The 19,193-nt window shown below is 45.7% G+C and overlaps 2 protein-coding genes across 2 annotated transcripts; one reads left to right on the forward strand and one right to left on the reverse strand.

Annotated features, from left to right (window-relative positions):
- Window positions 1-3,101: 3,101 nt before the first annotated feature.
- Window positions 3,102-5,661, forward strand: LOC124689591 (adenine nucleotide transporter BT1, chloroplastic/mitochondrial-like). The gene is made up of 3 exons (XM_047223100.1): window positions 3,102-3,805; window positions 4,728-4,889; window positions 4,967-5,661. Exons 1-3 carry the CDS (start codon window positions 3,164-3,166, stop codon window positions 5,432-5,434), a joined length of 1,272 nt encoding a protein of 423 aa, XP_047079056.1. The 5' UTR covers window positions 3,102-3,163; the 3' UTR covers window positions 5,435-5,661.
- A 2,806-nt stretch (window positions 5,662-8,467) lies between these two features.
- Window positions 8,468-10,321, reverse strand: LOC124683106 (uncharacterized protein At2g34160-like). The gene is made up of 5 exons (XM_047217680.1): window positions 10,080-10,321; window positions 9,701-9,749; window positions 8,968-9,030; window positions 8,819-8,883; window positions 8,468-8,719 (listed from the first exon to the last, which is right to left on the reverse strand). The coding sequence occupies exons 1-5, from the start codon at window positions 10,194-10,196 to the stop codon at window positions 8,615-8,617; spliced, it is 399 nt and encodes a 132-aa protein (XP_047073636.1). The 5' UTR covers window positions 10,197-10,321; the 3' UTR covers window positions 8,468-8,614.
- Window positions 10,322-19,193: the final 8,872 nt, after the last annotated feature.

Here is a 19,193-nt window from a genome sequence, read left to right on the forward strand (position 1 = left end):
TCAAAATAAAGTTTTTTTTTGCGGGAAAGAGAGCTATTATATTTCATTCATCACAGTCTTTACAGATTCGGCCTGAACTATCTCAGACACAGCCGGAGGGACATGCCCCAACCAGCTATGCCCATGACCCGTGGATCTAGCTATACTAGCTAAAACATGAGCTGCCTTATTGCTCTCTCTTCCTATTTTGACAACTTCAAAACGTAAACAACCATCTTGAATAGATTTAATATCCTCATAAATTCTCCAGACCCGAGACTGTCCCTGGTCCCTACTCTTGATTGCATCTACAACCACAGCGTTGTCCGATTCCAGAATGATCGCCGCATTCTCAACAGACTGCATACTCTGAAGGCCAAAAAGGCATGCCCTGGCTTCCGCTTCAGCAACGTCCTGACACTTGATATTAGCCTCATTTCTAGCCCAAAGGACCTTTCCTTCATGGTCTCTGCATATACATGCAATGGATCCAATACTACTGACAAAAGAGGCATCCACATTGATTTTAATCCACCCATTTTCTGGGACAGTCCAGACTGAGCTCTTCCCATGCTTTGAATGGCCAATATCTGGAATATATTTACCTTTTGAAAGAATTTCCTCGCTGATTATTGGATCCTTCCCTTTACTGTTATTCATTGACCTACAGTTTAAATTAAGGTCATGCAAATAACGGTTAAGAAAGTTCATGGACCCACTTACGCTGCACTCCCCCTTTTCATGCAAATAACAAAATAAAGTTTGTTTCTCTTTAGAACCAAAATTTTGTCATTTTTGCACAACCTAAAAAATACAATACCATCTCACCAAACTTTATGGAATTTTAGATCACATCTGCACATACATAAGGGAGCTCAGAACCAAATCGACGCAATCATGTAAATAGGAGGGAAAGAATGGACATGAGACTGTTAGATGGAGCATTTTTATTATTCTTCTCCCCTCGCGCATGCCTCCCTCTCCTCCCTCGCGCTCCCCTCCATGAGATGTCTTCATGTCCAGCTGCTCCCCTCCTCCTCGTGCGATGTTTGCTCCCTCTTCATACCTGATCATACATAAGTAATAGGACTTAGGCAGTATAAAGTTCTCATCGATCAAAGTATCTCTTAGGAACAAGTTCACCTGTTGTTTGAGTAACTTCGTACGAGCTCTTGTCATTGGTCCAATCCTGATTAAATTGGACTTGAGCTTCACAGCAGCTTCGTCTTCATCTTGCAATGACGGAGGTAGTGGTGTAGTAGGGATGTCCTCATCAGTTTAAGTCAAAACATTCACAAAAGGTTATGCGGCTATAAAATAAATAAACAATCAACATATGCATATATAATTTAGAGTGGAGATTTTTAGCTCCCGAGCATCAGTGATCCCGTTGCTTCAAAAATATCCAAATTGCATCTACGAGTTTCAAATAAAATTGATTTTTTTGATGTAGTTAACAACTATTTATCCCGCGAACTTGCAAAATATTAATCTCAAATAATGCGTATTTTAGGCTACATAGAAATGAGAAACGTCTGGATCTGAGTATGTATTTTCAAATCTCTAAATTTTATCAGATTTTGTCATTTTTATGTAGCCCATAATATGAAGAATTTCCTATTGAAAGTCAGCATGCTTCTACTTACATTATTGACCATGTGTCGATTTGTTTTCCTAATTTTTGAAACTTAGAATTTTTATTTCGAACATTTAAGAATGAAGGGATCACTAGAGCTCGAGAGAGAAAGACACTATTCGGTACTAATTATAATACTGTAATTATATTATCTCGCAACAAAAAAAAAGTTAGATTTTCTTTTTGCTAGACCAAAGTATTTGTGTCATCTTGGCCAATAAAGATGGCAGCCCAACAGGCATCACCAATTGCTTACATGTTGCCATGTTCTCTTCCCAAAAGGAAAAAAATGTTTCCCGAGTTCGGCCCGTGAAGTGTGGTTCGAGAGGCCCGCACCGAGGCTGCACGGACGTGAGCAAAGAACGGCTGAGGCTGCGCGCCCTAGATTCCCACCCCCGCAACAAGGCGATTCCCGTCCTCTAAAATATGGGAATAAATTACGCGCCTTGCTCCAATCGGGTCCACACGACCCCTGTCAATGCCCCCAAAAACTGACGAAACTGCCCTCGGACCCCTCCCGCTGAGGCCAGGGGCAGTACGGTAAATGGAGCAGACGAGCCAAAAAGCCCTCGGAATCCCAAAAGGGATTGCCTTCTACCTCACAAACAAGGAGGCGGCCGGACAAGGAAGGAGTGCTCCTCCGGCCGCACCAACCCCCACCCCCCCTCCACCTCGCCGCCGCCCCCCACCCCCACTCCTCCAACCGCCGGAGAACGGCTGCCGTCTTCAGGCGGACGGGCTCCTCCTTCCGCTGCGGCTGCCGGCGGCCAGACGCGATTCAGGTCCTTGGTAAGGAAGCCCTAGCCGCTCGTTTTCTTTTCTAGGCTTCTATTTCCCGTTTCCAATCGAATCCAAACAAGCAAACCAAATGCCTCTCTTCAGTCTTCAAGCCGCCGGTGTATATTTCTGGTGCCACTTTATCTTCAGAAAAAAAGGAATCTTGGGGTTCAGCTGAACCTCCACTCCCCCTGTTTAAGTCCGCCCCTCACTGATCTGTCCATGATGATAGCTACTGAGTCTAATTAGCCAATGAAAACCTGTAATTTCGAGGGCTTCACTTGTGCTAATTTGTTGGTAGTGGGGAAGGTTCGGATTTATTCGCGGTCTCCATTTTTTTACTAGACGAACGGCTCAGAATATGCTCATTGTTGTGACCGTCAATGCAGTTTGGGCGGCCACCCACCTCCGTTCCGCGTTTGAAGACTTAGACAAAACCTTTTTGGAACCCATCTCTTTGTGGCGGCAGTTTATCTTCAGACAAATAAGTTTTGGGGTTCAACTGAACCCGCACTCCCCTTGTTTAAGTCTGCCCCTCGCTGATCTGTACATGGTTGTAGTCAGTGAGAGCCAGTCGAGACCAAGAATTTTGACGGCTTCACTTGTGCTAACTTATTGGTAGCGGAGAGGGTTCGGATTTATTCGTGATGTCCATTTTTTTTAGATGAATGGCTCAGAATATGCTCATTTCTTGTGACCGTCAATGCAGCGCAGGCGGCCGTCCACCTCCATCCCGCATTTGAAATCTGAGGCAAAACCGTTTTCCAAGCCATGGCGGCGACGATGGTGGCGATGACGGCCAAGACCAAGAACTGCGGGCTGGCCGCGGAGAAGAGGAACGGGTGGGCTGTCCCGCCGCTCCCGGAGCTCCGGTTCCCCTGGGATTCGCAGGAGGACAGGAGCTGCTCGCTGAGCCTGCACGACGGCTTCCTCTCCCCGGCTCACGGCGGGCTGTTCGCCAGCGTCAGCCTCAAGGTCTCAGCAGCCGCCCCAGCCGTCGCAGCGGCTGGCCCGGCAGAGCAGGAGTTCAAGATCCCCTTCGCGGACCACTGCATGAAGTACGTCTCCTCGGCGGTCGGGTTTCCGGTCGCTGGGACCAACGTGGCTGAGTCTGTCGGGGAGGAGGTGGTGGACGGCAAGGCCAGGAAGAAGGCCGGCAGGCGCGGGCTGAAGCTGAAGATCAAGATTGGGAACCCGCATCTGAGGCGGCTCGTTAGCGGGGCTATTGCGGGGGCTGTGTCGAGGACCTGCGTGGCGCCGCTGGAGACGATTAGGACGCATCTGATGGTTGGGAGCAATGGGGACTCCATGACTGAGGTGTTCCAGTCGATCATGAAGACGGAGGGCTGGACAGGGCTGTTCCGTGGGAATTTCGTCAATGTTATCCGTGTTGCTCCAAGCAAGGCGATTGAGGTAAGTTGGTGCTTTCGGTTTATGTTATATTTTGCAATTCCTAGGAGGCCCTGTTGCTAAAACGTATCGTGTGATGTTACCAATGTCTGTTGTATTGTTCTTTGCTAATAAAACGATTTACTAGAGTGGTGTTAATTGTGGGCTGCACTTTGAATAAGATGAGTTATGCTAGCTAATATCTTACAGAAACTTCCAACTTTGCTGATAGATGCAGCAAATTTCATGTGGAAGGAGGGCCATATAACAATAATGGGACAGCACCACTTTGTAGTCAATGTTATGCAGCACCCGGGCTGCTATTAATTAAGTAGGTATAATGGTATATGTAATTGTACACACACTTCTGCAAAGGAGTTTGGCTTCTTACCTAACTGGCGTTTTGATGTTTTCATATATTTGATTACAATTGAGCTTCATCTTTGATATGATCAAGGATCTGTCCTCTGGTATTAGTATTTGGTGGCCCTGAGACTCTTAGCAAAGTCAAACTGTTAGCACTTTTAGATTGTGTTTATGTCGTTTGTTTAGTTTTACCCCCCAGCCTGAATGCACTGTTTGCTCTCTTATATTTTATCCTACAATATCATGTGCCAACTCTCTTTGTTCTCTTATAGGCTTCATTAGACACTTTCTAGATGACAAAACATGAATATCATTCTTATGGTACTATATTGGCAACAAAATATGTCCGGTGGTGATGATTATGAGACTGCATGGTTAAGTGTTACACTAGCTGTGAGACTCCATGCCCAACTCTTTTCTCTGCCTATGATTTTTTGTTTTATTTTTGACAGTTTGTGCTTATGAATTTCAATATGATAGAAGGTCCAATATTTGTAATAACTGATCACACATGCTGTAGTTTGCCTCTATGGACATGACAACATCTTAATTTAATCTTTCTCTTCCAATCCAAATGCAGCTATTTGCTTTTGACACAGCCAAAAAATTCCTTACTCCAAAGGCTGATGAGTCCCCTAGGACTCCCTTCCCTCCATCACTTGTTGCTGGAGCACTTGCAGGAGTCAGCTCAACATTGTGCACATATCCTTTGGAATTGATCAAGACCCGTTTGACTATAGAGGTGAATATAACTCTTTGTCAAGAATGTTCAGAAGTGATGTTTCTTTGTGCTCACCTGACTTCTACTTGCTTCTGCAGAAAGATGTTTACAACAACTTTCTCCATTGTCTCGTCAAGATTGTACAAGAGGAAGGCCCCTCAGAGCTTTACCGTGGTCTGACACCGAGTCTGATAGGAGTAGTGCCGTACGCCGCCACCAATTACTATGCGTATGACACCTTGAGGAAGCTCTACAGGAAGACATTCAAGCAGGAGGAAATCAGCAACATTGCAACTCTCCTGATTGGATCAGCTGCAGGTGCCATCTCGAGCACCGCCACCTTCCCCCTTGAGGTAGCTCGCAAGCAAATGCAGGCCGGTGCAGTGGGCGGGAGGCAGATCTACAAGAACGTGTTCCATGCACTCTACTGCATAATGGAGAAGGACGGGGTCGGCGGTCTTTACAAGGGGCTTGGACCTAGCTGCATCAAGCTTATGCCTGCGGCGGGGATCTCCTTCATGTGCTACGAAGCCTGCAAGAAGATACTAGTTGAAGCTGAGGAGTAGAGTGAAGCATGTGCACTTGAAGAAATGGGTGAATCTTTAAGAAGAGGCAGGATGATGAAATCTATCTTTCTTTCTACTAAGAAAACAAAATTGGATGATCGACTCATTAGAAATTTAGGTGCAAGATAATTGAGATATCTGTTAGATGAAGTTTTGGCTTCCATTAGTTGTGTTTTGAGTTGAAGTCCATAAACAATATTCTGACTAGCGGAAGCAGTTTTGTCATACTTCGCTTCTCTGCCGGTTCTGTTCTGCTTTATTACCAAGAATAATCCTCGGTATTTTTCGCCTCCCAGGCACACCATGCAACATTCTGGTGTAATACTTCGCTTCTCTACCGGTTCTGTTCTGCTTTATTACCAAGAATAATCCTCGGTATTTTTGCCTCCAAGGCACACCATGCAATATTTACAGAAAATGCCAGTATGCTGCAGAATCGATCAGTACAGATAAGTTATTCCGGTGGCTTTCTCATGATTTCGTGTCATTAAGCTGCCAGAATTCATAAACAAGGTCTTTGGGACTGTTGATTTTCCAGATTCCAAAAACGCAGTCTCTGGGTTGTGATAACTTTCAGGTTTTGAACCGTGATGATCTTTGGGTTCTTACCCTGAAAAACCTTTTTTTAACCGGCCCCTGAAAATCTAGTGTATATATCTTTGCACACATGCATAAACAGAGACAAACATGAAAATACCATGAAAATAATACTTATCAAACTGTAGCACTGTGCTATTTTCAAATAAGCAGAGCTGGCGAAGAGCGGAAATTCAATTCGGCTCCCGGGTGCGTATGCTCCCTCTACCAATAAAACATATTTCGAAATGTCAAAAAATTTGGATAAAAAATTCTACATGTACATCTCGATAATGTATGTGCATTCGCTAAGTTTCATGAAAAATCAATATTTTTTGTGGTCTATGTAAAAAGGAGAAACTTTATAGACGCTGCTACACAGTGCTATAAAGACTGTTTAGTCTTAGGGGGTGACCCACCCAAATTAGGAAATAAATTAATCCAACAGCCCCCGCGTTCCAAAAGTAGCAAAGTCTCTCCTCTTACCGCCCGAAACGCAGAGAGCGACGTGCCCGTGGTCTCATGTTGGAAAGCGACGTTTAACATAAAAATAGAACTAGTCACATGCAACAGTCCCCACGCATTTTAAAAAAATAACTCTAGTCCTCCCGTCCTCCTTTCGTCAACATTGAACGCAAACAAGGTCACGATATGTGCTGTAGAGAATAAAATGTGTTTCATAGCGTAAAAATTCATCAGCAAAAAATACATACCACAAAAAATACCTCTTCCAAAATTGATAGGTAAAAGGTAGCGGCGGATGTAGAAAAACGAAAAATTTACATCTAAACCACTAATACTGGGATAAAAAAAACATACACTGTTTTACAGCCTTGCTCTGTTTCGAAGATTTGGGATGTAGAAAATGGGAAAAAAATACATCCATATGCACCTAAGCCACAACTTTTATCCAATTGTTGCAAAAAAAAACATCCTCAAGAACATCTCATACCGGCTAGTTTGTGATTCCAAAAATTGAGGATGTAAAAATAGCAACTATGGATGAAAGAAAAAGGAAAAAAATACATCAAAGAAATACCAGATCCACCACTGCCATCATTCGGGGATGTACAAAAAGATCGAAAAAAACATCCAGCTCCAAAAAAATTACAACCAGAACAAAGGGGGAGCCAACTTTTTTTACATCCTTGGATATTTCTGGATGTATAACTCGGGAATCCAGGGAGGAGCGGCGCGCTGGACCATGGGAGAGAGGGCCCAGCCGCTCGCTGTAGGGGCGAGGTCCTTCCGGCGGCACCACATGAGGCCTTCCCGGCGCGCGTGGAGGTGGCGCGGGGCGGTCATGGGGGGCGCCGCTGCATCTTCCGATGCCGCCCGCACCTCCGCATCTCCCCGCCTCCGGCCGCATCCAACGCGCCACCGCCCGCCGACCGCACCTCCCCATCTCCCTGCCTCCGGCCGCACCAGCCCGCCACCGCCCATGGTTCCGGCCCGCCGCCGCATCTCTCCGCCTCCGGCCGACCGCACCTACGCATCTCCCCGCCTCCGGCCGCCCGCACCTCCGCATCTCCCCGGCCGCATCCAGACCGGCGACACTGCATCCTTCGACGCCGCCGGCCGCCCGCTACCTTGGTGCAGGGCGGACGCGAGCGCGCCGGTCATTGGGGAACGCTCTCGGACGGAGGCGGAGGCGAGGAAGTCGACGGGGAAGGGACGGACGCGGTGAGGGCTGGGGATTTCTCTCGCGGTTCATGGCGTCCGATTCGTGGTGAGTGAGGATAAGGAGATGACTGCGTGGACCCGAGGGAGCCACGTGCGGTTTCGGTGGATTGGGGATGACTGTTGCACCGCTTCGCTAGGATCGTACGATCGCCATCCGACGACAGAGACAGGTGAGCACCACGGAAGACAACACGGTGACCCGGCACCTAATAGAAATTGGGAAACTTTATCTTGTGAAAAGCATTATTTTTAGCACTGAATTTTGTCTTTTTTACACACGTCACATGATAAGTCCATTTTTTATGAAACGACTTTGTGAGCGCGTAGCATGTGAAGATGTACGTACAAAATTTTTGTTTCAATTTTTTTGAAATTTAAAATGTACATAACATGCATTTCAAAATATAGGGAGCATATGCACCCATGTTCCAACGAAGAGAAACCACAAAACCCAGCAGCAGGTACTCCATACTAAAATTAAGTTACAGCAGCGGCTCAAATACTTCATTTAGCTCAATTCCTTGCCCTCCACAACTCATCAAATATCTCCATCTTTTGCGTATGACAGGATCAGCAAACAAACAATGCTGCATAGTCAAAGTACTACACATATTATGATGAGATACCAGTTGATTTTCCAGAATTTAGAAAGATCTCTGAGACTTGTTTTTTAATGGTTTGCCAAATGTATCTTTCACATGGCACGCCGTGAACGTAAGTCCAACACGAAACAAACAATTCAACCGATATATGAAGAGATCAACCAGCATACCATGAAGACAACAAACTACTATTCAAACGAATCAAATAAGCAGAGCTCTTTGATTACACAAGTATCTTCTCTTGCAGGCCAAGAGATTGAACACATAATCTAAAAGCAGGTACTAAATTAAGCTACAACAGCGACCCAAGATAGTTTATTCAGCTCTGTTCCTCGCCCTCCTCAGCAGCTGCAACTTCCCTCTCGGCAGCAGCAGCGGCCATCAGCTCATCAAAGTTTTCTGTCTTGCCAAGCACTATTTCAATCTGGCATGTCAACAGTTTCAAGGATCAGCAACAATAACCTACTAATTCGCAAACACTCCTACCTTAGAATTGCTCAGTGGAATTAGGAAGAAAGCTAACCTTGGCCTTTTGCATGGGGCGGCCCCTTGATTCGTCATTGACATCAACAGTTGATGTCATGATCTCTGCAAAGGAAATTTGATTTGAGTAACTAGAGAGGAGAGAAATGCAAACATGATTTACAAACAACAAGGTAACAGGTATCTTACTCTTCTCAACAGCAAGGCCATTATTTTTCAGGATTTCGGCAACAGTGACCACAGTGGCGATGGCTGAAAGGATAAACAAGAAATTAATCAGCTCAGAAGCACCATAACAAAGGATCAATGAGGATGACAAGTGGAACAACACAAGATGAATACAAGTGTCACTAACAGGCTTTAACGTCTGAGTGTACCAGATAAACAGCTGAATCACAAATTAGTTTTTGATGTTACAGGAATGCATATTTGACAATATAGTTTCAACAGCAGCCAAAGCAACAAACTTGATCAAACTATGGCAATTTGCAGCTGCACTTGAATATAAAAAACTAATGTAACAATATGGCATCTCAAATGCGAATAAGGTACAACACTGTCCAATCTTGTTAATTCTGAGAAGTCATCAGAATTATAAATGCCTGCACTACTGCCTGACCCTTCTTCATAAAGGACACAAGGAATTATCAGTCAACCATGAGCTGGGGCAAAAACAGATGACTGCCAACAAAGTTACACACTAGAAGTTGTGTTACCAAACATGACATCGCAAACAATTCATTGCACATCACGGTCAAATGTTAAATCAGAGTAAATCATGACTGAGGCAGGCCTATATAATCGGTTCTAAGATCAAGTCAACCAAAATGAGCGCTTCATTGCAGCAGCCCAGCAGCAATTACTAATCGCGAGTAGCCTACCAATAACATTTGAAATCATCCTAAAGGGTGTGGGAGCTTACCCATGCCGAGGGCCGAGAGCTCCACCTCGGTATGCAGCTGCATGTACCTCTGCAAAATCACCATCGCAACAACATTAGCTTGGGGATTTACCAAAACCAGCACACACGAAGCTAAATCTCGATGCCCTCAAAAATAATATAAGCCGTATAGACCGCAAAGCCCGTAAATTTCACAACGGAAAGAGAATACAGAAAATCTAATAAAATTATCTTGTGCAATTAAATTAATACACAGGACAGATAGATAGGCAGACAGGATTGGAAGGCAACTTTCCAGGGTTTTAGACCGAAAACTACGACGGCAGCTCAAAGCAATCCCTACTAATCGGCTAAGACAAACCAGCAATCGCGGACGAATAAATCTGACAGAATCTTTCACCTTGGCGAGGTTGACATAGAAGAAGAGCGGCTTCTTGGTGTTGGAGACCTGGATCCGGTTCTTCTTGTGCGGCTCCGTGACGGCCAGGTTCTTGACGCCCTCGGTGACCTCCTCCATCTCGCTCCTCCCCCGACACGAAACCCTAACTCGCTAGAGCGAACCCTCCGCCGCCGCCGCCGCCGCCGCGCGAGACAAGCAAGCAAGGCACCAAAACTGGAAAAAGTCGGAATCTGGGGACCGGGACGCAAGAAAAATAGATATCGCTGGATTCGGCGGCGAAGCCCTATCCTGTGGGTCGGCTGGGTTATATGGGACTGGGAGGCAGTTCGTGTTGGGGTCCAACTCAACTTGGGTCCGAGCCCTATCTCGGACCTGCCTGTGTCTGTTTCTAAGTGGGCCGGTATCCTGAATGATTCATCTTTCATGGGCCATGCCTTGGACAGACTTTACCAGGATGGGCTTCCCGGAAAAGTTTGTATCTACACAGAACTCCAGGCCACCGCACACCTCCTGGTCGGGTATGGGCCAAGCCCATTTGGATCTGTTTAGCCTGTGAAGTTCGTTTTTGCTTTTTGCTTTTTTTCTTTTCTGGTTTCTTTTTCTTCTGTTTTCTTTTCTTTTTTCTTTTTTCGGTTTTGTTTATATTTTTTTAGATTCGAAAATTTTAATTTTAAAAAATATTCAAATTTTAAAAAATGTTCACATTTGAAAACGTTCAAATCTAAAAACCGTTCAAATTTGAAAACCGTTTAAATTTAAAAACCGTTCAAATATGAAATTTGTTCAAATTCAAAAATTGTTTAAAATTTTAAACTGTTTAAATTTAAAATTTGTTCAAATTTAAAATTTGTTCACATCGAAAATTGTTCAAATCCTAAAATTGTTCATATAAAAAATAAAAAACTAGAAAATAATGCTTTCAATTTTTTGAAAATATACAAATTTTGGGAATTTTTGTTTTTCAGAAAAAATTTCACATTGGCATTTTAAATTTTTTAAAAAGAAAAGAAATGAAACAGCAGAAAAGGAGAAAAACAGAAAAAAAAGAAAGAAAACAAACGTCACTGAGCCGGCCCAACAGGCACCCTGGGGGGTGCGGTGCCTGGTCCGCACCGACCAGGGTGGTGTATAGCACCTCGCACTCCGGGTGCTGACTGCTGAGGCGATCCCTTCGGCAAATCCTATTTAACGCCCGTTGCGTTGGTTAGCTCGAAAATGCATGCGTCGACCGGCACGATGGGCCAGCCCACCTTGCAAGCGATGGGGTTGACCAAATTCGTGGAAGATGACGCAGCCACGACCACTGGGAGGACCTTGCCGCTGACGGAGACGACGCGGCTAGCTGTGGTGTCGCCGGCTGACCTCACCGGAGACGGGGACGACGCGGCTGGCTGCGGCGTCGCCGACAGAGGTGATGAAGAGAACTTATGACTTAGGGTGGGGTGGGTGCAGGTCCGGGATCTCGTCGGTGAAGGGATCTTAGGGTGTCGGCAGGGGGTGCGGGGTGCAGGACGGAGATGGGGAAGGAGAGTTTAGAGGGAGGTCGAGGCGGCGACGGACCAGCGGTGGGCTGTGGTGGAGGGAGGCGGGACGGCGAGGCTCCGCCAGAGCGGTGCCGGCCGCGGGTGGCGGTAGCTGGCGGCCCGGCCGATGGTGGCGGCGAGGGAAGTTCGTTGTCGCATGGTGTGTTTCTTTCTCACTGAGAAGATGAAGACGATGTCCTTGGTGGGCAACCCCCACCCCCACGTCTCTTCTCTTTTTGCGGGTAATCCGCTCCATTCTTGCCTCCAATTGTTTTGCCTCAAATTCTTCCTCGAAAAGTTCGGCAGATCGTTGAGCTAACAGTTGGCTGTCACATGCGTAGGACCCATGCGGTAGGAAGTACAACTAAGGCCGCAGGGTACCCATGGCGGCGACCACCCCAGGCATCCTTCCGCTTCGTGCGACGGCGCGCGGAGCCTGTTGGAGTGAGGCGCGGGGAGGGATGTGAGGCGCGTAGGCTGGCTTAGACTACGTCCCGCCGCCACCGCTGCCGCTGCCGCCGCCGCCATGTCATTCCCGTCGAGATGCAGTGCTCGCCATCAGTTCTTCCGATCTTCGGTACTCGTATTTGAATCTGAACTGGTTTTTGTTTCTGTATTTTTTGCTGCGTAGGTCTGTAGCAGCTTCTTTATCTAGGCAAAAAATAGATAAAGAAGCCTACCCATCCATGCTCACATCGGTAATTTAAGTTCTTCCAGAAAAAAATAGCAAGCGTGATTTACTCCAACCCATCGGTAATTTAAGTTCTTCCAGAAAAAAAAGATTCAGAAAGCCAATAGTTTCACACTCAATTGCAGAGCCTGGCTGCAGGCCAGTGCTGCTACAGAACCATGATTCAGAAAGCTAAGTCTGGGGGTGATTTTACCGGGATAGATTGATTGTTTTTTCAGGTGGCGGCTAGGGCTTATCCCAATTCAAAGAGAGATGCCCAGTGCTGCTACAGAACCATGATGAAACATCTGCCTTACAAGCGTGGATGTAAAAGCAAATGGTACAAGTAAGTCTAAAGTGCAGTAGAGTTGTTGTTCATTTCTTCAGGCTTCAGGTTCGGATCCTGGCAAAAGCTCTGCACTGGACACACCTGCCAGTCCAGTTTTTATTGCCACCCTGCTCCTCTTTTTTTTTTCTTTTTTTTTTGAATTAAGGAGATACAGGTCCCGATTTCATTCATCATGAAACCAAAAAAAGGTTCACCGTGAGATAACACAGTTCCAGGAACACACACACCCCACTACATGAAAATTTAACAACCAAAACTGCCAACATTTAAACTCTCCACTTAAACACATCTAGGCTGCAGAACCTACTGCTAAAAGCCAACCAAACTTCAGGTTTTCAAAACAGCCATACAACTAGAACAAAACTGACAGCAACTACACTTAACCAACCCCGATCCTTTTTGTCAATGGCGCCCATCCAGATCTTCTAATATAACCTCCTTCTGAACCAGACAATGCATGGTCTAGAATTGAAGTGTCGAGAACCCCACCTCTGCATCAATAGATGCATATGGCCTCTTTATTACTTTCAAGATAGACATGTATAATAAAATAATGTTCGCCACCATCTCTCTCTGCTGCTACTTCCTACTTGGAACTTGGTACAGTTACTACTAGTGCTTCTGTTACAGACTTGAAGGTATCACCACTCTGACACATTTCACTGCACTGGTATGTATGCATTTCGATTAGTGATTGTATCTATGCCATTTATTTTGGGAGCCTATATCTATTATTACTAGTAAAAACATTATCCATTAGTTTCTACCACTCTTCTACACGGAACCAGAGTGTTCAGTGTCTATCCCACTAATCAATCCCCAATATCGCATTGCAGCTACGCTACTGCTCCAGGCTGCAGAATTGGATTCGTTTTCCCCGCCTCCCTACTGTGGTGCCAGCATCAAGTTGTAATTGTCTCCTGATTGCCATCACATGCTCTGGGATTATAGCATTAGTGTTTGATTGAATGCAGCTCATATACTGTACTGTACTGGTATTTTGGCAGTATTTATCCACCTAACCCAATTGCTTCCTGATTTTATATTGACTAGATACTAAATGATGAGTTGGTGTGAAGGCTGCATCGGACCTTTCCATGTGATTCCTCACCTTTAACAGCATTCTTAATATTTTGGTTCTTTGGCTACTTGTTGAAGTGGACAGCTACTTGGCTAGCTCTTGCAACACCAAAATCAGAATCGCATGGATGTTGACTTGACAGTGTACTACTACTGGATCAGTTGCTCTAGACAGCAGTCGTACTCTGGAGTGCAGGTGATCACTTTCTTCTGAGTTGGGAACTCAGTACTACGCAACTGGGCTATGTTTTTACATTGTCTAGTTGTTGTTACTGATTTTACCTGTCTACAGTTGTTGCATTGCAGGATCAAACTCGCTCCAATGGCGACAGAGCCGTTGGACTTGTGGTTTAACTGGGTGAGCCAGATCGGGGTTCTCGTCAGCCTCATCTGCCAGATCATCCTGCATCTCTTCGCCAATGTACGTCGGCGTAGTAGCTCGATTTGGCTGAGGGTTCCCCTCTGGCTGGCGTACCAGCTGTCGGACATGGCTGCGAAATACTCTGCCGGCGAACTCCTCTACAGCAGCAGCACATCGCAAGAACACCAGCTCACTGCCTTCTGGGCGCCATTCCTCTTGCTGCACCTTGGCGGACCAGACAACATAACCGCCTATGCCCTCGAGGACAATGAGCTCTGGAAGCGCCACTTTCTGAGCCTTCTGTTGCAGGTTCTGGGAGCAGGATATGTCCTTTACAAACACATCGCTGGCAGCGGGCTCTTCCTCATGTTGGCTGTCATCTTTGTATTCGTTGTCGGTGTTGCAAAGTATGCTGAGAGGACATGTGCGCTCTGGTTCGCCAACTTCAGCAGCATCCAGAGGTCTCTCAAGGTACTGGCACGTGACAAACATCACCACCATTTTTACATTGAGCATCAAGACTGGTACGATGACTCCGATGATGATCTCGCCCTGCAGCGTGCTCATTCCCTCTTTCATATCTGCAAGCGCGGGATAGTTGATTCTGTGATCGAGGTGGACTCAGATAGCTCGACTGAGGTGGATTCTGAGGAAAAGAAAATAATCCAGGAACTTAGGAGGGACCGTGAGTTCATGTGGAGGGTGATGGAGATGGAGCTCTCCCTCATGTATGACATCCTGTACACCAAGGCAATCGTGGCCCACTCTTGGGTTGGCTACTGCATTCGTGTCATCTCGCCGCTAGCCATCGCTGCCTCGCTCGTGTTGTTCCAGTTGAGCAGCAAAGATGGTTACAGGCGGCTCGATGTTTACATCACATACACAATATTGGGTGGCACCTTGGTTCTGGAGACCAAATCACTCCTTGCCGCACTAGGCTCAAGCTGGGCGCTTGCATTCTTGTGTACCACCCGTTGGGATTGGCTTAGGCATTCAGCTCTATGCACTGGAAGATGGCATCGGCTACGTGCTGCACTTATTTCTCTTCGTAGGTCCTGGCCTGGCAAGTGGATTATGACAGGAACCTCAAGGAGGTGGTCAGGTACCATGGGGCAGCACAACATGGTGCGGTTTCGTGCTGGACAAGTCGACCCGATGAGTCGCCGATTCGGTGATCTGTTCAAGATGCTGGGACTTGGTGAGTGGTGGGACAGGAGGTACTACTCACGTACTGTCACTGTCCCGGATAAGGTTATGAAGAATGCGCAGGCGGTGAACACCTGGGTCTCACGGCATGATATAAACACAATGGGCTTGCTGAGGCATAAGTGGGGCAAAGTAGCACTGAATCACAAGAATCCCGGGCTGTTCAAGAAGTTGAAGAAATGGCGTGGAGTTGACTTCAATGAGAGCATCATCTCCTGGCACATCGCCACAGACTTGATCCTCCTTGCTGCAAGGGAAGCTGACCCCCGCGTGGAGACAGTCAGGGCATTGTCCAACTACATGATGTTCCTCCTCGTGAACCACCCCTACATGCTACCAGGGCTTCCTCAAGATTGGCTGTACGAGCAAACCTGCAATAATCTGGACGAGGTATGCAATCTAAACCACCTCGTCAGTTCTCCTGACAACAGCTTCTGCACTGTGCTCAAGAATTTCTTTAAGTGGGAGTGGAAACCTTCTGAGCTTGAGAAGAAGCTCGCTGAACACATACTGGAGCTTGATGGGCCCTCTGGCTCTAAAAATCCGCGCCTCAGGTATGCACAGAAAATTGCTGAAATAATTAACGAAGAGAAAGAAGATAAGGTGAGTCTGCTGCTACGCCTGTGGATCGACTTCCTAGCATACGCAGCCAACCGGTGCAGTAGAGAGTCACATGCCAGGAAGCTTAGCAGCGGTGGTGAGTTCACCACAATCGTCTGGCTTATGATAGAACACCTGCGCCAAATTAAAGAAGACCAAAATCCAAAGCAGAGCCATGTATAGTTCACTTTAGTAGTGGTCTTTCCTGTGACAACTCTCCCTCTCTGTATTATCTCCGCTCCGAACTGTAGTATGTTTTCAAAAGCTAAATTAGCTTCCAAAACATACTACATTTCGGAATGGAGGTAGTAGCCTATGTTGCCTTTTCTAATCTGTATCTATCTTTGTGGAAGCGGTACAGGTACCTTGTGCCACATGTGTGCTGTATAGGATCGGTTTACTAACCACCCACTAGGGTTTACATTTTTTTTTTCGAACTAGGGTTTACATGGTTATAAGATTACAACAACCGGTGGTTAGCTTACTTGAAGTCTATCATGTACCGGAGGGCCGGAGATAAATTTGTGAAGTCTCCGTTCTCCAGTCTGATGCTAATTATTCCTCTGAAAGCCAAACGCATGTACCACTCACTTTGAATCATGTGTTGCAATGCATGAAGCCATAAAGTGTTATTTTCCTGTCAGAATGTTCAACGTTCAATTTTTCATGTACTGTCACAGTGTTACTGATCAGATGTCAGTTTCTTTTGAACAAGGGCGATGACTATCTGTCTACCGATGCTAATTGGGATCTCGCCAACGACCAGTGTAGGAACTGGCCAACCAATTAGTCGTCCATGCCACTGTCACCACACTGCCCGAAATAATTAAGATTTCATTTCACTTTTGTTCGATGATGGGAGGTTTTTATTAATTTCATCGCTGCATCAAGCTGATACAACATACCAATAGAAAAGAGTAATAAAATGGAGCTAAAGAGCAAGGAAAAAACTACCAAGTAGGAGCATCGATCTCAGTGAACCGAGGCATAGCCCGGATGGTTGCCGGGTGTTGATACCTGCTGTGACCCGCGAGATCCCGAGTTCGAGTGCTAGCGCCCGCTCTCTTGATGTACATACCAAATATCATCTATTGAATTACTTGGAGGACTTCTTACCCCCAAGTCGCATTTTTTGGAGCATCGATCTGAAGCCTAGACCGCCATCCACGTGTGCCAAGTAAACACTTCTTTGGCCACCCGTTGCACATTCTCGACCGCCCTCCAGCCGTTGAAGCAATATTTAATGTGTTCGTGAGTATACATGCTGACGCGGAGAAGTGTTTCTCTCGTCAAAACTGCATCCTTTCTACAGTACAACTATCGATGTGTACATGATTGTATAAGCAATACCAACCAACAAAGATCCGCCACACAACTAGGACCTGGGTCCTTGGAGCATCTCCAGCCGTGTTTTCTAAACCGTTTCCCAAAGAGATTTGAGATGTGATGGTGTTTCGATGATGGCGCCAAACAATCTTGTTGGCAGTTGTTGTGGAAACGGTTGGGAAACCCCAAGAGAAATGTGTGATGAGCACAGCAGCAAATTTTTTTCTCAGTACAAAACCAAGGTTTAATCGACCAGTAGGAGAAAGACGTGACTTCTGAAGGTGTTGCTACCTGACTAGTGGCAGGGCGCACTACAGCGTCAGCAACAACATGAAACTTGCACACAATATAATCAAAGTACTTTGCCCCAATTTGCAGTGAGGTTGTCAATTTCACCGGTTTGCTGAACACAAAGAATTAGACGTATCGAGTGGAAGGAGATGTTTGCAGTAATTAAAAAGAACATGAATTGCAGTAAGTAAAGAGAACAGAATTGCAGTAGATAAATTTATCAGTGTAAAGGAAACAGGACCGGGGTCCACAGTTTACTAGAGGTATCTTTCCATAAAGATAAATAGCATGTTGGGTGAACAAATTACAGTTGGACAATTGATAGAATATCGATCATACATGACAAGATGATTACCATGAGATTTGATTGAGCATTACAACATAATACCTAGACGGTAATCCAAATGCGTCTATGACTAATAATCCACCTTTTCGGTTATCGTCCAAACCCCTTTCAGTATTAAGTTGCAAGCAATAGATTATCCCATTAAGCAATGTGGTTTAATCGATCGGTAGGAGAAAGACGTGACTTCTGAAGGTGTTGCTACCTGACTAGTGGCAGGGCGCACTACAGCGTCAGCAACAACATGAAACTTGCACACAATATAATCAAAGTACTCTGCCCCAATTTGCAGTGAGGTTGTCAATTTCACCGGTTTGCTGAACACAAAGAATTAGACGTATCGAGTGGAAGGAGATGTTTGCAGTAATTAAAAAGAACATGAATTGCAGTAAGTAAAGAGAACAGAATTGCAGTAGATAAATTTATCAGTGTAAAGGAAACAGGACCGGGGTCCACAGTTTACTAGAGGTGTCTTTCCATAAAGATAAATAGCATATTGGGTGAATAAATTACAGCTGGACAATTGATAGAATATCGATCATACATGACAAGATGATTACCATGAGATTTGATTGGGCATTACAACATAATACCTAGACGGTAATCCAACTGCGTCTATGACTAATAATCCACCTTTTCGGTTATCGTCCAAACCCCTTTCAGTATTAAGTTGCAAGCAATAGATTATCGCATTAAGCAATGTGTATAAAGTAAACAATAGAATTATCTTTGGATAAAATATTGTTGTTTTCTCCCTAGTAGCATATACAATCTTAGAAGTTCCAGTCACTCTCCCAAATTACTAGAGGCTTGAACCTACTATCGAGCATAAATACCCACTCTTGGAGTCACAAGCATCTACTTGGTCAGAGTATCTACTAGCAACGGAGAGCATGTAAGATCACAAATAACATATGACATGAATATATAATCAACCTCAACATAGTATATAATATTCATCGAATCCCAGTAAACAGAACATATAGGATTATGTAAGGATGATCTTGATCATGTAGGGCAGCTCACAAGATCTACACATGAAGCACAAATTGGAGAAGACAACCATCTAGCTACTGCTATGGACCCAGAGTCCAGAGATGAACTACTCGCGCATCACTTCAAAGGCGGGCATGGCGATGTAGATGCCTTCGGCGATGATTCCCCCTCTGACAGGGTGCCAGGAAGAGCTTCAGAACCCCCGAGATGGGTTCGGCGATGGCGGCCGTGACGGAACGTTTCGTGGATGAAGGCTCGAGTATCCAGGGTTTTCCCGAAAAGATGTATAATAGGCGGAAGATTCAGGTCGGTGGGGCGCCTAGTGGCTCCACACCTACCCTAGGTGCGGGCTAGACCCAGGCCGCGCCT

The sequence above is a fragment of the Lolium rigidum genome, chromosome 1 (genome assembly GCF_022539505.1).
Source record: "Lolium rigidum isolate FL_2022 chromosome 1, APGP_CSIRO_Lrig_0.1, whole genome shotgun sequence".
Classification (NCBI taxonomy): domain Eukaryota; kingdom Viridiplantae; phylum Streptophyta; class Magnoliopsida; order Poales; family Poaceae; genus Lolium; species Lolium rigidum.